General features: G+C 45.9%; 2 protein-coding genes across 12 annotated transcripts in view; one reads left to right on the top strand and one right to left on the bottom strand.

Moving 5' to 3' along the window:
• Positions 1-2,145, bottom strand: part of fgf20a (fibroblast growth factor 20a) — a 3,463-nt gene extending 1,318 nt beyond the window's left edge. Inside the window, exons 1-3 of the mRNA XM_012835258.3 lie at positions 718-2,145; positions 278-381; positions 1-5 (exon numbers count right to left, since the gene is read on the bottom strand). The exon at positions 1-5 is cut by the window's left edge and continues 1,318 nt beyond it. Coding sequence (XP_012690712.1) covers positions 1-5; positions 278-381; positions 718-991 — 383 coding nt within the window. The 5' untranslated portion in view covers positions 992-2,145. The remainder of the gene's footprint in view (positions 6-277; positions 382-717) is intronic.
• Positions 2,146-3,454: 1,309 nt separating this feature from the next.
• The window catches only part of micu3a (mitochondrial calcium uptake family, member 3a), a 27,873-nt gene continuing 16,327 nt past the window's right edge, over positions 3,455-15,000 (top strand). For 6 of the 11 annotated variants that reach the window (XM_042702976.1, XM_031559590.2, XM_031559587.2 and 3 more), the window contains exons 1-6: positions 3,455-3,763; positions 5,860-6,007; positions 7,422-7,453; positions 7,708-7,786; positions 13,447-13,494; positions 14,504-14,586. In XM_042702976.1, coding sequence (XP_042558910.1) covers positions 3,500-3,763; positions 5,860-6,007; positions 7,422-7,453; positions 7,708-7,786; positions 13,447-13,494; positions 14,504-14,586 — 654 coding nt within the window. In that variant the 5' untranslated portion in view covers positions 3,455-3,499. The remainder of the gene's footprint in view (positions 3,764-5,859; positions 6,008-7,421; positions 7,454-7,707; positions 7,787-13,446; positions 13,495-14,503; positions 14,587-15,000) is intronic. The other 5 variants (XM_031559594.2, XM_031559592.2, XM_031559589.2 and 2 more) reach the window with 1 other exon arrangement.

Raw genomic sequence — 15,000 nt, 5'->3', positions numbered from 1 at the left:
TTCTCCTAAAAGAGAGATGGGAAGAGAAAGAGAATTAGCCATGTGTGAAAAAAAGATGATTCCCAGCATGTTTAAACCAATATGGTTACACATAAAGACGCCACCTATTGGCGTGCCCATATATTTCAAGTGTCCTGTCATCTCCAAGGAGAGATGCGGTCACTTGTAAAAGCTGTTGTGTACCATATAGAAATTAATAAATGTGCAGTTTAATTAAAACGCTAATTGAATACAAAGAACGATTTAAAGCATATAGAATGAAGAGAGGTGTACTTACAGAGCCATACAGTTCGCCTTTTCTGTTCATTCCCAGGTAGAGTCCACTGTCCACTCCGCGGATGCTCACCATTCCCACTGCAAGACTGATGAATTCCAGTATACCTGCAATCCAAGAGAATGAAATTCTTATAAATATCTTGCGTCAAATGCTACAAGATGGCATTTGATTTTAGAAAAAAAAAATAAGGAGAAGATAAAACTGCAGAAGCCAAAATTCTCTGTAGCTGATAAGTCTGCAATAAACCACGTCAAATAACTTTAAACCCTGCTTGTCGCATTATGTAACATGTTAAGACATCGTTTAAGTACAAAACCCTTTTTACATTGATGTCAACTGTTGAGGCATAACCTAGAAAATAGACCAAGACTAAAGATCTACGTCAGTAAGAATGATACGTTAAAAATGTCTAATCAAGTGTAAAAAATTATTCTCCATACCGAATCTGCTGTGATCTTTTCGAGTGCCTTGAACTGTGGCGTCTGGCAAGATTTCGAGATGGAATCCGGTCCTGCAGTAGAGCTGTCTCCGCCGGAGGATCCCTTTCAGATGCGTTAAATCTGAGGAAGTGCTCCGGGAGAGTCTTTCCGCGGAGACCAGGTGCTCATTCATAAGGGCGGCAGTATCCCCCGCAGGCGTCAGGACAAAATGGGATCCGTGTCCGAAGCTCTCCAGGCCGTGCGAGAAACTGCCCACCTCACCCACAGCACCCATCACCAAACCAACAGACCCACTTTTTACCGTTGCAAATCCAGGAGAGCGGGAGTGCGTGAAGGGGGAAAAGTTAATGCGTGCGATCCAATAGAAGCTTCCTTTGCTCGGCTTTTCACCTGCTTTTTTGCGCAGTCCACGATTGCGGGTTTTTCAGTGCGTGTTTACATCCGCGCTGGTTGCCGTGAAGCACATGCTCTGTCAACCTCGGGATACTCCCAAACGCTCTGCTATTGCTCCGTGCGCTCCGGGTTTCCGCGATTCACTAGATGCAGTTCTGGAAGAAGCAGACGCTCCTCTCTCTTCCACACTGCGTGGTGTTCTGAACAGCCGTAGAGAGCAGAGCTCCTGTTTAAATCTAGTCCATATGTAAATGCCCTCTTGACATATGCTAATGAGACGCTTTATAGATTTCTTTTTGAAACATAACTCCTTGATCGTTTGATCGCTGCCTCACCTTTGATGCTTGGATTGATGCATCCCGCAGTCATCCCATAGAAGGATTATGGAGAAGGAAAAAAGTACAGTCAGCGATGGAAGATTATGAAAGAAGTGAAGAAGTATAGATCTTTTTAAGCGTGTGACTACCACTAATCGTCAGGGTAATCCCACAGTGTCGCAGAGGGATGCGCAAGAGGGGTATCGCAGGTTTTTTTTTAAGCCCCCTTTGGCTTCAATGATCTGATGCACCAGCGACGGCTGCGCGAGCTGGATTCTGTGGCGTGTGTGTCGAAGACGTGTGGCAGGTGGAAAAGCAATGGAGGGGAGGAAAAAAGGGAAAGATAGAGGGCGGTGCTTTGAGTTTAGAAGTGCGCTTACCGACAGAAAGCTTGGAGTGCTCCCCTTTAAAAGCTTCTCTCTCTCTCTCTTTCTCTCTTACACTCTCTCTCTATTGTGTATGTATTGTATGTCTGTGTGTGACAGTATGTGCGCGTGTCTCATTGCATTAACAGATGAGAAAGTGGTTGGGTCCCCTTATTTCAATAATGGTCTTTTGATTGAAACGGAGTAAGAAACTTCCCCTTTGCGCAATTCCTTTCCCTACATGCAGATGTTACTTTATACGACCGTTCAGTCATAAAGCGTTGTTATGTGCGGTTGTTTGAAACAGTCGTAATAAACATCCCCGGGCACATCTGTGCAAATGCTATCACTTTCCTGTCAGACTCTTTACTGAATTGCGCGCACCTTTGAAGACGTTTCTCTTAATTGTGGTGGAAGAAAGTATCAAAGAGCTGGCGATCAAAGTATAATGGTCTGACGTTGTTAGCCACTTTTTCTATTTATGTTTCGCTTTACTTCATGAGGGCCATTGACAATAAAGGGAATAAATTGCTCTGAAGTCCATGTTCTCTCAAATAGCTAGTTACTGCGCGGACACTGATGGTGCTGCAATGAAACACCCGATACCACAGTAGGCCTTCGTATCCTAACATCCCTCTGCATGGATCAATACCTGCAGGACGTCTTAGATTTTTCACAGGCGTAGGCTGAAGAGCACAGTAGCCTACCTAGTGCACGCGACGCTGGCGTTGACTGATCAAATACTGTAGTGGATGTATCCCAATCGAATGGCAGCAAATGACCTAGCGACCACTTCCACACCTTGGTGATTCATCAAGGGCACTCTCCCGAGACCACGGACCCACTCCCTCGTTTCCCAATGCTCATTAGTATTTATGATTTTCCAAAAATACCTTAAAACAAAATCAATGCGGCCCGTGAAGGCGAGATCAATCCAGACGCTCGGCGGATCGATACTGTACAATAGAGACGTCAATTATGTGCCGAATTCTGTGATGACATTGGCATTAGATAAATTGTTCGTTGCGTCTGATGTAAAAAAAAATCAGCGGGCATAGCCACTCGGCTCATTTGAATAATTGCCCATTGTTTAGAGAAATGTTTAATTTATCAAAGAAACTACAGAACTAACACACATTAATCGAATTGATGGCATTAAAGGGAACCAGACCATGAAATGATAGCAGTCCACTATTCATGGAGAGATTAATAGCGACAATGCTTTGATTCAGATCACTTTTATCTTTGAAGATGTAGACCAACCAGTGATCCATGCTTGCAGTTGCAGGGTATTGAAGTTCAAGATTAACTTGCAAAAAAGGTTGTCTTGTTGTCGTGTGTTGTGTAAATATTACTTTCGGGTGATGCTGAAACAGCATAGGCTACTTCAGTGCCAAAGAAAAGACGTTTGGGTACTTGGTTGCAGGCCACCCGTTTACAAATAGCCTAATCCATCTTTGAAGCAATTCTGAATCAGCCCTTGTATTTCATAAGGTTATACCTTAGTTCATAATTCACTAGACTTCAGTAAACATCATCATGCACAGCGTTGGAACCCAATCGAGCATCAAACCTGTAGGTTTTTTAGCCTAGTTAAAAACGCGGACTTTGCTCAGTGTTAACGGACCGGTGAACCAGAGAGAGCGCAACATCTCGCGATGAAAGGGAAGCTGACTCTCTCCTCAACATTTCAACATAGCAACAACAATGGCCGCTTGGCGCAGACTGGTCGTTGGAGTGAGCGGGCTCACAGGCCGGTCTGTCCCGCGTAGAGATGTCCTTGGATTCCGGGCAAAAAATGAGAAGACAGTACGGGGGTGGCTTGCCGTCGGGGTAGGGATGGCGACAGGAGGCGTCATGGCTTATTACTATTTTCACGAGCGACATGACAGCAAAAGGAAGGGACTCGGGCACAACATCAACGGCCGAGCTCTGCTTCCTTCTTTGCCCGCAGTAGCAGCTAAGGAAAAGGTAGGCAAACAAACAGCTGGTTAGGCTAATGCCACGTCGTCAGCATACGATATGTCAGTGACATGGTATGTAAAACTTAAATTGATCGATAGATGTATATATCATCTAGGCTATCAAAGTCTCCGTAATGAAAATAACGCCTCTCTTATAAATGCCAGCGACTAGTGCGATGGATTTGGGCATTAGCAAGCGAATATGTAGGGTTTTCTTAGTGGATGGCAGAAATGTGCCCAGACATATTGCGGCTCGTATTTTGAAATCCCTTATCTTAGAACTAATCTATGTTGAGTCGTCATACTAGGCTAAACAACGAAAGCAATCAGCCCGTGCTTTCGTTGAGATTGTCTTAAGCAGTGATGCGCACCGAAAGGGCGCTCTCCGCAATGGGACGGTGCTGAAATGACAACGCCGCCTTTTGATCTAGATAATGTACTTCACTGGCAGTAATATCTGCACGGCTCCAATATATCCTGGAAAATACAATCATCTCCTAGGCCTACTTAATCGGCTGAGTATACTGTGCATAAAATTACAAGTTACCGGATCAGCAGCGCCAGTTGAGGCTTATCACCAAAGTTACTGACAACAAGGAATTAAGAACAAACAAACGACGATTAGATTAGGTTGACCGGCCTCTCGACTGCCATTTGTCATTTGCTTTGTTCGCAGGCCCTACATGACCTCAGTGGTCACTTTAAAAACCATTAAAACATTTAATTTTACCATTATGTAGAAAAATCACTTTACCATGAAGTAGAATACAAGACATCTGTATAGTCTACTAAATGAGTTAGGCCTATGGTCTTACATGTCTACTGTCTGCATCACATAGATGGAAGAAATGCACAACAATCCATTCGTAATTCCATCCTAGTTTCTCATAATTAATAACAGCTCTAACTGAGAAATCTGAGATTTTTCTCTTTTTTTTCCTTTTGAAATTGCCAAGCTGTCTAGTGAAAGCCAGAGGGGGTGGATATTTTAAGGCAACCCCAAATAAACTTGTTCCACAGGACACATTTGAATGGGAAGCAATGGCATGGTAAGCTCACACATGCAGGCTTGGAAGAACGACTGACAGCGGGACTGCTTCAGTGGAACATTGGCCTGTCAATCACAGACACACAAACATACCACAATCCTCCTGAGCTGCATGCATAGATGACTGGAGAGATGGAGTAACACCATAAGAGTAAGGTATAAATGGTAAAAGAGGAGTGAGTCCATGGGAATAGATGGGTGGAGAAAGAGAGATTTGAGGAGAGGCATGGATAGCTGGTAGATTTAATCAAAGGAGGACAAGCTCATTGTTGAGGTTATTCAAATTGTCGAAGCAGAAGTAAATTGTATAGGCCTATTGTTGAAGTAAAGAAGAAGGAGATGGAGCCTCAATAATTGGGTTGTTTTAATAATAGGGGTGTGTGTGTGTGTGTGTGTGTGTGTGTGTGTTTTAGAAGGAGGGAGAGAGAGAGAGAGATTGACAGATGGGTAGGGGGGTAGAGTCAGATGTATAGAGGAACTGGGAAGGATAGGGCAGGCAAATGGATGCATGACTGGGTGGATGGGTGGACAGATAGAGCGAGGGAATGACTGACAGGAGGATGAATGGGAAAGGAAATGGATAGATAGATAGATAGATAGATAGATAGATAGATAGATAGATAGATAGATAGATAGATAGATAGCCTACTGTAGATGGATGAAGTGGTGGGGAAGAGCGTGTCCTTACTTTGGCTAACCCCCAGTGCAATGTTTTTCACACAATTTAATGACACTATAGTCTGCCTTTGTCTTAGAAAACATGAAGCGCTTAGAAGGTGTGCTTTTCAAAGGAGTGTGATTTAGCATTAAGCTCTACTTTAGGTTAATTAACAACTTGTGAAATTGTGCACCAGTGACTGTCCTTGTTTTCGCTCTCTCCTATACAATCCAATTTTTTTGAAAATAAAGAAATAATGTAAATTGATTGCTGTTGGTCCGTGTTATAAGTCTGGCCTGCTATTGGAAAGCTTTCCGTATCCGCATAGTCAGGATGCTGTGCCACTGGCCCTGTCTGTCATTGGAGAGGCCAATGCATGTTCTGTCCTTCTGCGCAGGGTCGCCCATTCGACTTTGAGGAGGGGGACGTCTACATGTCATCCCACGAGCACCGCTTCCGCCTCTTCAGCTCGGTGGAGTACGAGGGCCAGCTCTACATGACTCCGCAGAACTTCATCGAGTCTGTCACCATGAGCGAACCCAGAAGTAGGAGACGCACTAGCCGCAACACAGACTCACTAGCATCCCTCTTGAGGAAATGCATGCTGTTGGCCACCCTGGGTCTCCTCAAGTTCAACTGTTAGGATTGATCCAACAGTAGTGTAGAGGACCTCTTGGTAACTGTGTTACTCTTTGTCTTCAATGATGCCCATCTGGGTAGAATAAGGGGGAGTCCGTTCAAAATCAAGGCTGAATCAGACTTCTGAAGGTGCAATGCTGCAATTCGTTGTATATGTAATGTACATCTCCCCCACCCTAAATCAAATTTATTACATTTTATTTCATGCTCATAAGTATTCCTAAAGGAGGGTGAATAGGCCAATAAGACTAGCATATAGTACATACTGAATATATGGTTCTATTGGGACAGTGATCCCTGTCCTGCACCTAATCAGTTACACATGACATGTTAAAACTTTACTAAATCAGCTCTCCCCTACCTCCACCGCGGTTGCGTGCGCGTGATTTAGCTCATGGGAAGAGGTAACAGGCAGAGAGCCTCCATCAATACTAGACAGTCCTAACCCCACCTTGCCTTTTAAGAAACGCTACTCTCTCGCTCTTGTCACCGCGGAGGCCCGCTCCTCCGGCATGTCGGCGTGATTAACTCTGACACCCAATTTGGCTGTGTGCCAGGGCAGCGTGTAGCCGCCGGTGGGGACGGCGCTCCGAAGCGTGCGAGGGGAGAAATTACGGCGACAGCGGCGAGGGCCCCTAATGGACTTTGTCATGGAGAGGAAGGCAGAGGTCTTAATGGGGAAGGAGGATCGAGATTGAAAGTCGTTTGCATTGATGTCTCGACCCCTTTTCTGAGTGCCAGGGGAACGCAGTGAGAGGAGGGACAGACAGAGAACACGAGGGGGGGGGGGGGGTTATTTGTTGCAACTAATGGCTAAAATTACTTGATGGTCACTGACAACTATTGTCATTGCAAAACACATATGCTCACAATTTGATTACAGTGTATGTGTGTGGAGAAGAGCTGAAAGATCTAGGGCTAGAGGAGGAGACCGAATTGGGAAAAGGAAGAATGTGCTACATGCTATACATGCTATGAGGACTGATACCAAACTAGGAAACTCCCCTTTGTCTCCTGCCCTTGATCAGATCCTCTCTCTGTCTCACCGAAACCATCTTGTGTATTACAGTAATTACAGTACTTTTACAGTGACAGATCAAGATCTATTTTCTTGTGAACTGATAAGCCTCTAAGGTAACAGTTTAAAAGGCTGTCATTTGAAATGATAACAGTGGATTGGATGAAAGGGAGTGCGTGCTTGCCTCTTTAGGTGACTGGGTCTGTGTGTGTACAGCTTGTGCTGTTACTTTAAAAGGCTCGTAGTGATCTTATCTAATCAGGCCACACACACTTTGTTTCTCTTCAACTCTCTCTTTGCAGGCAAGAAGCCCTGGAGGTCCCTCACCAAACAGGTTAGATCATACTCTCAGTTCATCTCTCTTTTTGTCTGTCTGACTCTCTGGTTGCCCCTCTTACTCTTTTGAGGAGTTTTTTTTATGTGTTTCAGTTTGTAGTTCTTCGTAGTTCCTCTGTACCAGTTTCTCTTTTCGCCCCCGTTCTCGCTGGAGAATACCATGAAATGTTCTGAAGGGAACTGGTGCTCACATTCCTGTAGATCATGTAGATTCATGTAGATGTGACATGCCATTTTCTCTTTCTGCACCAGGAGCTGGAGAAGACCCTGATTGACACTCCGCCAGTGTGGAAGGGAACATCCAAACTTTTCCGTAACCTTCGTGAGCGAGGTAAAATAAAAGTGTCCGCTCTCTTCAGCAGAGTTGTGTCCCCGGGTTTTTAAGAAGGGATGAGGGCAGCTATGGCAGAGACATGGAAGGTCATGGTGTGAGCAGTGACTAAGACAAGGTCACATAAAATCACTATCTGTGTGCAATGTCCCGTGCCTTATTATGATACACACACCTGCACACCCCTCACATACACACACACACACACACACACACACACACACACACACACACACACTAATGAAATTCTGTGCCTTTGCATGCTGACGAAGGTAGCATGTTTTCTCTGTAGTCTGCAGAGTGAAATGAAATGTGTGTAGCGTTCAGCTTCCCTGCTGCAGATGCTCTGTTTTCCCTGCGTATGCTGTGACAAGCCGCAGTGTAAAACTGCACTTGGCTTGTCCTCTCCCTGGCATATGCTTCTCCCTCCCTCGGGTGGCCATCCCTCTCTTCCTCCCTCCCTCCCTCCCTCGCTCTCTCTTACTCACTCACTCCCTTTATCTGTTCATTCATCTGTCTCTCCATCTTTCGCTTCATCACAGTGGTGTACTGATAAGCTGCGGATGCCCCGTGTTACATCCCCTTCCTAAAAATAGCCACGGTTTCTCTCTCACTGTTTCTCTGACTCTCGCTGTCTTTTTCTCTCTCTCTCTCACTCACATTTTTTTCCCCTGTTCTTCCCTGATTTTCTGGAAACACTGTATTCCCCAGGTGACTACTTCTGTCAGCTTTATTACAAAAAAGAAGAAACAAGAAAAAAAGACATGTACAGATACATATATATATCCTATATATATATAAATAAATGGAAGAAGTGAAGGAAACTTCAACAACAGACACTGCAATTAAACCATTTGCTTGCTGAGCACAGAACAGCATAGTGTAAGCCAACTAAATCCCCAGGGTGGTAATTATACACACTTACACACACACACACATATGGACACATACAGTATATGCACACACATGTACACACACACACACACACACTTTCCTTCATTCTCTCCTATGTTAACACACACACACACACACACACATACACACACACACAAATGTGCGCAGAGGGCACACACACATTTTCCCTTTCTCCTTCTCTCCAAGAAGCAAAAAACACACACACACACATTTTCTCTCTCTGCCTCTCCCCTAGAACCAAACATATACATGCGCACACACACACACACACACACACACACACACACACACACACACACACGCCCTCCCCTAGAAGCAAACATACACACACACACACACACGCCTGCACTCCAAACGCTTCCTCTATGGCATGAGTTATATATAGAGCTCCTCCTGATAATGACTTGGTTGGTTTGGCACACTTGTGTTATCTCATTAGTGTAAGGCATATGACGACAGAGCACAGACCACTGCTGCACAGCGTCACGCCTAGCACTGTGGTAATGATAACACACATGTTATAATATATGTGTAATATGTATTTGTCATTGACTGTGCATGTTATGATATTTGTGTTATATATATTTGTCATTGACTGTGCATGTTATGATATATATGTAATATATATTTGTCCATGACTGTGCATGTTATGATATATGTGTAATATATATTTGTCACTGACCGTGCATGTTATAATATATATTGACTGTGCATGTTATATGGGTCATATTTATTTCTGTCTATTTCTTCTCTCACTCTCACTCTCACACTCACATTTTTGTAATGCTTATAAGAAAGCCCACTGTTGTCTGTGTGTGTATGTGTGTGTGTGTTTGCGTGCATGTGTGCGTGTGTGTGCGTGTGTGCGTGTGTGTGTGCGTGTGTGCGTGTGTGTGTGTGTGTGTGTGTGTGTGTGTGTGTGTCTCTGTTTCCTCCCTGGTGAGCAGTTTCCAGGGGAGAGGGAGGCTCATAGGGGAGAGAACAGAGAAACATTCTAGAATCTTGTGGGGTTGAGAGTGAGAGAGCGATGCATCGGTGTGTCACCTGCGACACTGAGACAGGACTGTGTAGACTCGAAGAAGAGGTAATATTGTAATTTTGTCTTGCTAATACAATTCATTGAGCTGAACTAAATTGAATTGACAGAGGGATGGAGGGAAGCATGAAGGGAGTGAATGAGGGAGAGGGACAGGGAAGGAGAGAGAGAGACGCTCCATGATGAGTCAGGCAAGAGATCCATTTGGGAATTCTGAACAGGGGGCTCAGTGTGTCAAAGGAAAGAAGGTCTGATGCAGAAGACATTTGGATACATTCAGTGTCCCATGGCAGTTGTTATTTTTGGCCATTTATGCCCACTAAGCTCCTCGTCTTGTTGAAAAGCGGGTCTAGAATAGTTTGGAAAGTATATTCCAAATTTCATATGCATGTTTTGCAGATCTAGTGGTTGTGGTGGGAGGGAGGGACGGAGGGCAAAAAGCGAGAGAAAAGAGACTAAGATGAGACGGAATGAAAGGGTGTACGACGTTAGCTCTGGTTTAGGCCGGAGCAGGCTGCAGCACAGAGGGCCTCTCCAGCGCTGTGTCCCAGTGGGAGGGTGTGAATGATCTTAATGAGGAGGGGAAGGAGGCCAGGTCTCAGCAGAGTGCCCAGCCTCAGAGCGCTTCTCCACAGGGAGACGCTCACACACACACACACACACACACAAACACACACACACACACACACACACCCGGCTGTTTTAAACAGGGTTCTGTGCGCGTAACTGTCATGAGACCTGATTGTGTGTGCACACTGCTCGAAGCCTGGATTAATGATTAAGGAATTTGTTATAGCAGTGTGACGCATGGAGGGAGCCGGCTGAGCATGCTGGGATACTGGTGGGTGTGTACTGAAAGTGGCAGATGTCACGGGTGGTGTCAAGATGATAGAGCTGGAACCAGGTCAAGTCAATGCAAGATATTTGGCATTCATTGATGTTCCATTCACTGCTGAATTAAAATGCAGTCAGTTTTTTTTATTTAATTTAATTTTTTTTTATTTTTAGTGAATCTCTACCAAAATGCTAGTACTCAAACTTTCACACTTTAAATAGGTACACAAGTGGTACATATTACTCCACGCAGCCCAAAAGGTTAGGGGATAGTTGAAATAGTATACAATTCTCTGTTGGAACTTGTCATGGTTGGACATTGGGATCTATTTTGGGAACAGTGAGGAATGCCAGAAGTTGTGTGGTGAGTCACGGGGTGGAACATTGGGGTGTAGATGTAGAACTCACTGCAGGCTTTCAGCACAGCGGGCTAGCAACTAGCAGCCACCTCCCCTTTTTAGTGAAGTATTGCTCAACCCCTGGATCTATACTGTCCATGCTGTGTGTGTGTGTGTTTGTGTGAGAGCGTGTGTGTGTGTGTGTGTGTGTGTGTGAGTGAGAACGTGTGTGTGTGTGTTTGTGTGAGAGCGTGTTTGTGTGAGAGCGTGTATGTGTGTGAGTGTGTGTGTGTGTGTGTGTGCGCGCTTGTACGTGGTTTCCAGGAGGAGCTCATTCCAGGATTCCAAGCAGTCATCATTCTGTTTTCTCCGCCCTCTTTCTCTCCTCCACCATGTCTTGACTCCTCTCCTCTCCCAGACCGTTCTTTCTTTCTTGCTTGTAAAAACTGACATTATGTGTTAACCTCTTGACACCACCGTCTCAGCACTGAACCTTAGACCGGGCATGAGAATGGAGAGGAGAATGAGAGAAGGAATTAGAGAGGAAGAGGTAAAAGAGATATGGAAAAGAGAAAAGGTTTTGGAGGGACTGCCAGACAAAGTGGAAAGAAAGGAAAACAAAACAAAAGCGAGCAGGCGTGCGGTTTGTTCAGGGTGGTGTTCAGACATGTGCCCCTTACTTGACAGCTTGGCATTGCGTTGGATTACGGTTGCTAGCGGAGACTGTCTGGCAGGCATGTGGGCACATTTTCATTGAACACATGTGCTTAGACGTAGAAAATATGCCAACGTGCAAGAAGGTGTGTGTATGAGAGAGACAGAGAAAAACATTTCCGTTGTGTTTATGGAATCGTGGGTGTGTGTGTGTGTGTGTGTGTGTGTGTGTGTTTCTGTGGGTGAACCAGTTCTATTGTGTGTACCTAACCCTAAGTCAGAGTGTACGCTGTAAGTGCTGCACAGTAGCGCTGCAGGAGTTCAATCAGCAGCCTGAGGTGAGGCGGCCCTTCAAAAAGCCCCCAATCAAAACATCAAACACACACACACAGGCATCTCTCCAAACGAGACCCATGCAAAACAAGCCCCATCTCTGCCCCCTGGGAAGGCGGCATCACTTAGGCCCTAACACACACACAACACACACACACACACACACACACACACACACACACACACACACACGCAGGATATGCGCTCCTCAGTGCTCTGTTAATGAGACGTTGGGGGTGTCAGGTGTGTTAGGCACACACTGCCTGACACTGTGTCCTCTGCGCCCGATTGAGCGAGAGAGTGGCAGGTGGAGCCGGGGGGACTGGAGCGGGGATGGAGAGTAGGGCCGAGGTGTCATCTTCTCCGCCCTCCTCCTCCGCCCTCCTCCGCCCTCCTCCTGCTCCCCGGCCCCCAGGCTGGCCGCTGGTCATTCTCTTGCAGAAAGGAAAGGAAAACAGTGGGTGCGCTCAGCTGGAACTATCTGTGAGTGTGTGTGTGTGTGTGTGTGTGTGTGTGTGTGTGTGTGTGTGTGTGTGTGTGTGTGTGTGTGTGTGTGTGTGTGTGGTAGGGAGGACCTGCTGTTTTCCTGCAAACAGGAGCTGTGTGTGTGTGTGTGTGTGTGGGTGGGGGGGCGGGTAGGGGCGGAGGCCATGGAAGCTCATCCTCCAGTCCTGGCCACCTCCTCCACACACTAATGCGTACACACACACACACACATATATATATTTATATATATACCTAATTTTTCCTCTTTCTTTCTCCTTCTTTACACTCCACTTTTCACTTTAATCTGCACCTTTCAAACCTCCCCTCTCCTCTCCCCTCCCCTCCCCTTGCTCTCTTTCCCTCTCCCTCGCTCCCATGACCCCAGGACATCTCCTTCTCATCTACACACGGTCTGTCATCTTCTCCCACCAGCCACCAGTGATGGGTGGTTCTAGTAGTTTCTTCTTTTTCTTTGTTGGACGCCTCGCCTGTCTAAACAGAAGCTGCTTGTGCTTTTTTGTGCTTCTGTCTGTCTGTCTGTCGGTCGGTCGGTCCGTCCATCCAAGAAGCTTGGACCTTCTGCAAAGCCTTCGTCAGCATTGCTGTTGGGAAGCTTGGCTGCAGGTTGGGGGGTGTGAACCTCAGTAGCAACCTTTTTAGATTGTTATCTGCATGACAGAGAGGATTACTTTCCGACACCCTTGCCCCCCTCCCCCCAAGCACACACACACACACACACACACACACACACACACACACACACACACACACACACACACACACACACACACACACACACACACACAAAGTAGGGTGAGGGGTCCGGTCACCTTCATTTGTCTTTGGAGGCCCCTGCTTTGAAAATTGGCAAATATTTTTGATCCGGCTGTCAGACAAGCTCCCTGCCTGGCTTTCAGAGAAGGCAGTGGGATGATGAAGGGATGCAGGTTGGGGTGAAGGAGGAGTGGATCAGAGGAGAGGAAGAGTGTGGCCTTGTAACTGTACATTACGAGAATGGATGTGATCCCTTTGATTTCCCCCTCTTCTCTCCTCTGTCTCTGCAGGCATCATCGCTTACACCGAGTATCTCTTCATGCTCTGCATTCTGACAAGTGAGTACCCTCTATCCTTTTCATCTCTTTCTTTCTTTACCTTACTTTCGCTCTCTCTCTCTCTCTCTCTCTCTCTCTCTCCCTCCTTCTGTCTCGCTGTTCTTTTCTCTTCATCTGGGTCTTGTTTTAAACACAAATCACCAAGAAAAGCCTGAACCACAGCAGGGTAAAAAGTTTACAGTGCGATCCAAACTCAGGCAAAGCCCACCCAGAAACTCACCCAACAACAACGCCCCCCCTCGCCTCACTCAGAGTTCCCTTCGGTCTCTAAATGCCCTCTAATGCGTTGGCAGCCTCCCAGAAGACTAAAAGGCCTCGAGGTTTGCAGACCCGGCTGAGGCACACTGTCACCTCCTGCCAGCGTGCCTCTCTATCGCAGTCTGCCCCCACCGCCCCCTTTACTGCATCTCTCTTCACACTCTTTATCTGTTTATTTTGGTTTTTATTATATCTCTCATCATCGTGTGCTCTTCTTGTTTGTTTGGCCCTGTCTGGTTTTTTTCCTCCCTGTTTTTCATATTCACTTTCTTGCTGTCCTTTTCTTTCTTTCTTTCTGTCTGTCTTTCTTTCATTCTTTTTCTTTTTTATTCTCTCCCCTTCTCTCTGAGGATTTACTGCATCAAAAAGTGAAGGGTTTCACTCAACATACGTAAGGAGTTTTAATCAGGCACTACCTGTGCGCCATACGGGCGTATCCATGCCAACACAGCACACAGGGGAAAAGATAGTGGCTTCAAACGCCTGAGAACATCAGATCGTGTTGTTTATGGGATGGAGCTTGTCAGAATGAGCTTTCTCACACAAACATACATGAGGGAGACAAGTCAATGAGTAGGAAAAAAGGGGGGTTTTGCTGGCATGTTATGATTGTTAGAGACCTGCCCACCAAGCGGAAGGTCTGCTGATCATGAAGGTCCAGTGATCTGCTCTCTCTGTGGTAGTGGAGTGGATGGGGGCCTATCCACATGGCTGCCAGATCGTACAATACACCACTCTGGTTTTCCCACAGAGCCCCACGCTGGGTTTAAGATTGCCTTCAACATGTTCGATGCTGACGGGAACCAGATGGTTGACAAGAGGGAGTTCTTGGTGGTGAGCATTGTGGTCACACACAAACACAAACACACACACACACACACACGCCACCACAACCTTAGTACCTCACGGTCATCTCAGGGTCATCTCATCTTCATTTGGGCCACACATACACCAACAAAGCACCTCATAGTCATGTTATGCTGATGTCCTGGTCATGTCATAGCCGTCTGTCCCTCTTACTTCCACACTTTTAAGGTCATGTGGAAATCTCACCTGTCAGCAGACCCCATGTGGCCTCTGAAGTGCACAAGCACCAGCTGGTGTTTTGGAAACATCATATTAGCATAAAATAACCTCTCCTAGTGTAGCAGGGAATGAGATGTAGAACAGTGCAGATGCAGATTCAGTGACACATTAGGACACTCTTTTTTTTAATTTTATTTGCGAATATAACTTAGAGGGATGTGT

Source organism: Clupea harengus, chromosome 22 (assembly GCF_900700415.2).
Source record: "Clupea harengus chromosome 22, Ch_v2.0.2, whole genome shotgun sequence".
NCBI classification, from domain to species: Eukaryota; Metazoa; Chordata; class Actinopteri; order Clupeiformes; family Clupeidae; genus Clupea; species Clupea harengus.
The sequence above is the reverse complement of the archived record's forward strand: the minus strand, read 5'-3'. Positions and strand labels throughout refer to the sequence as shown.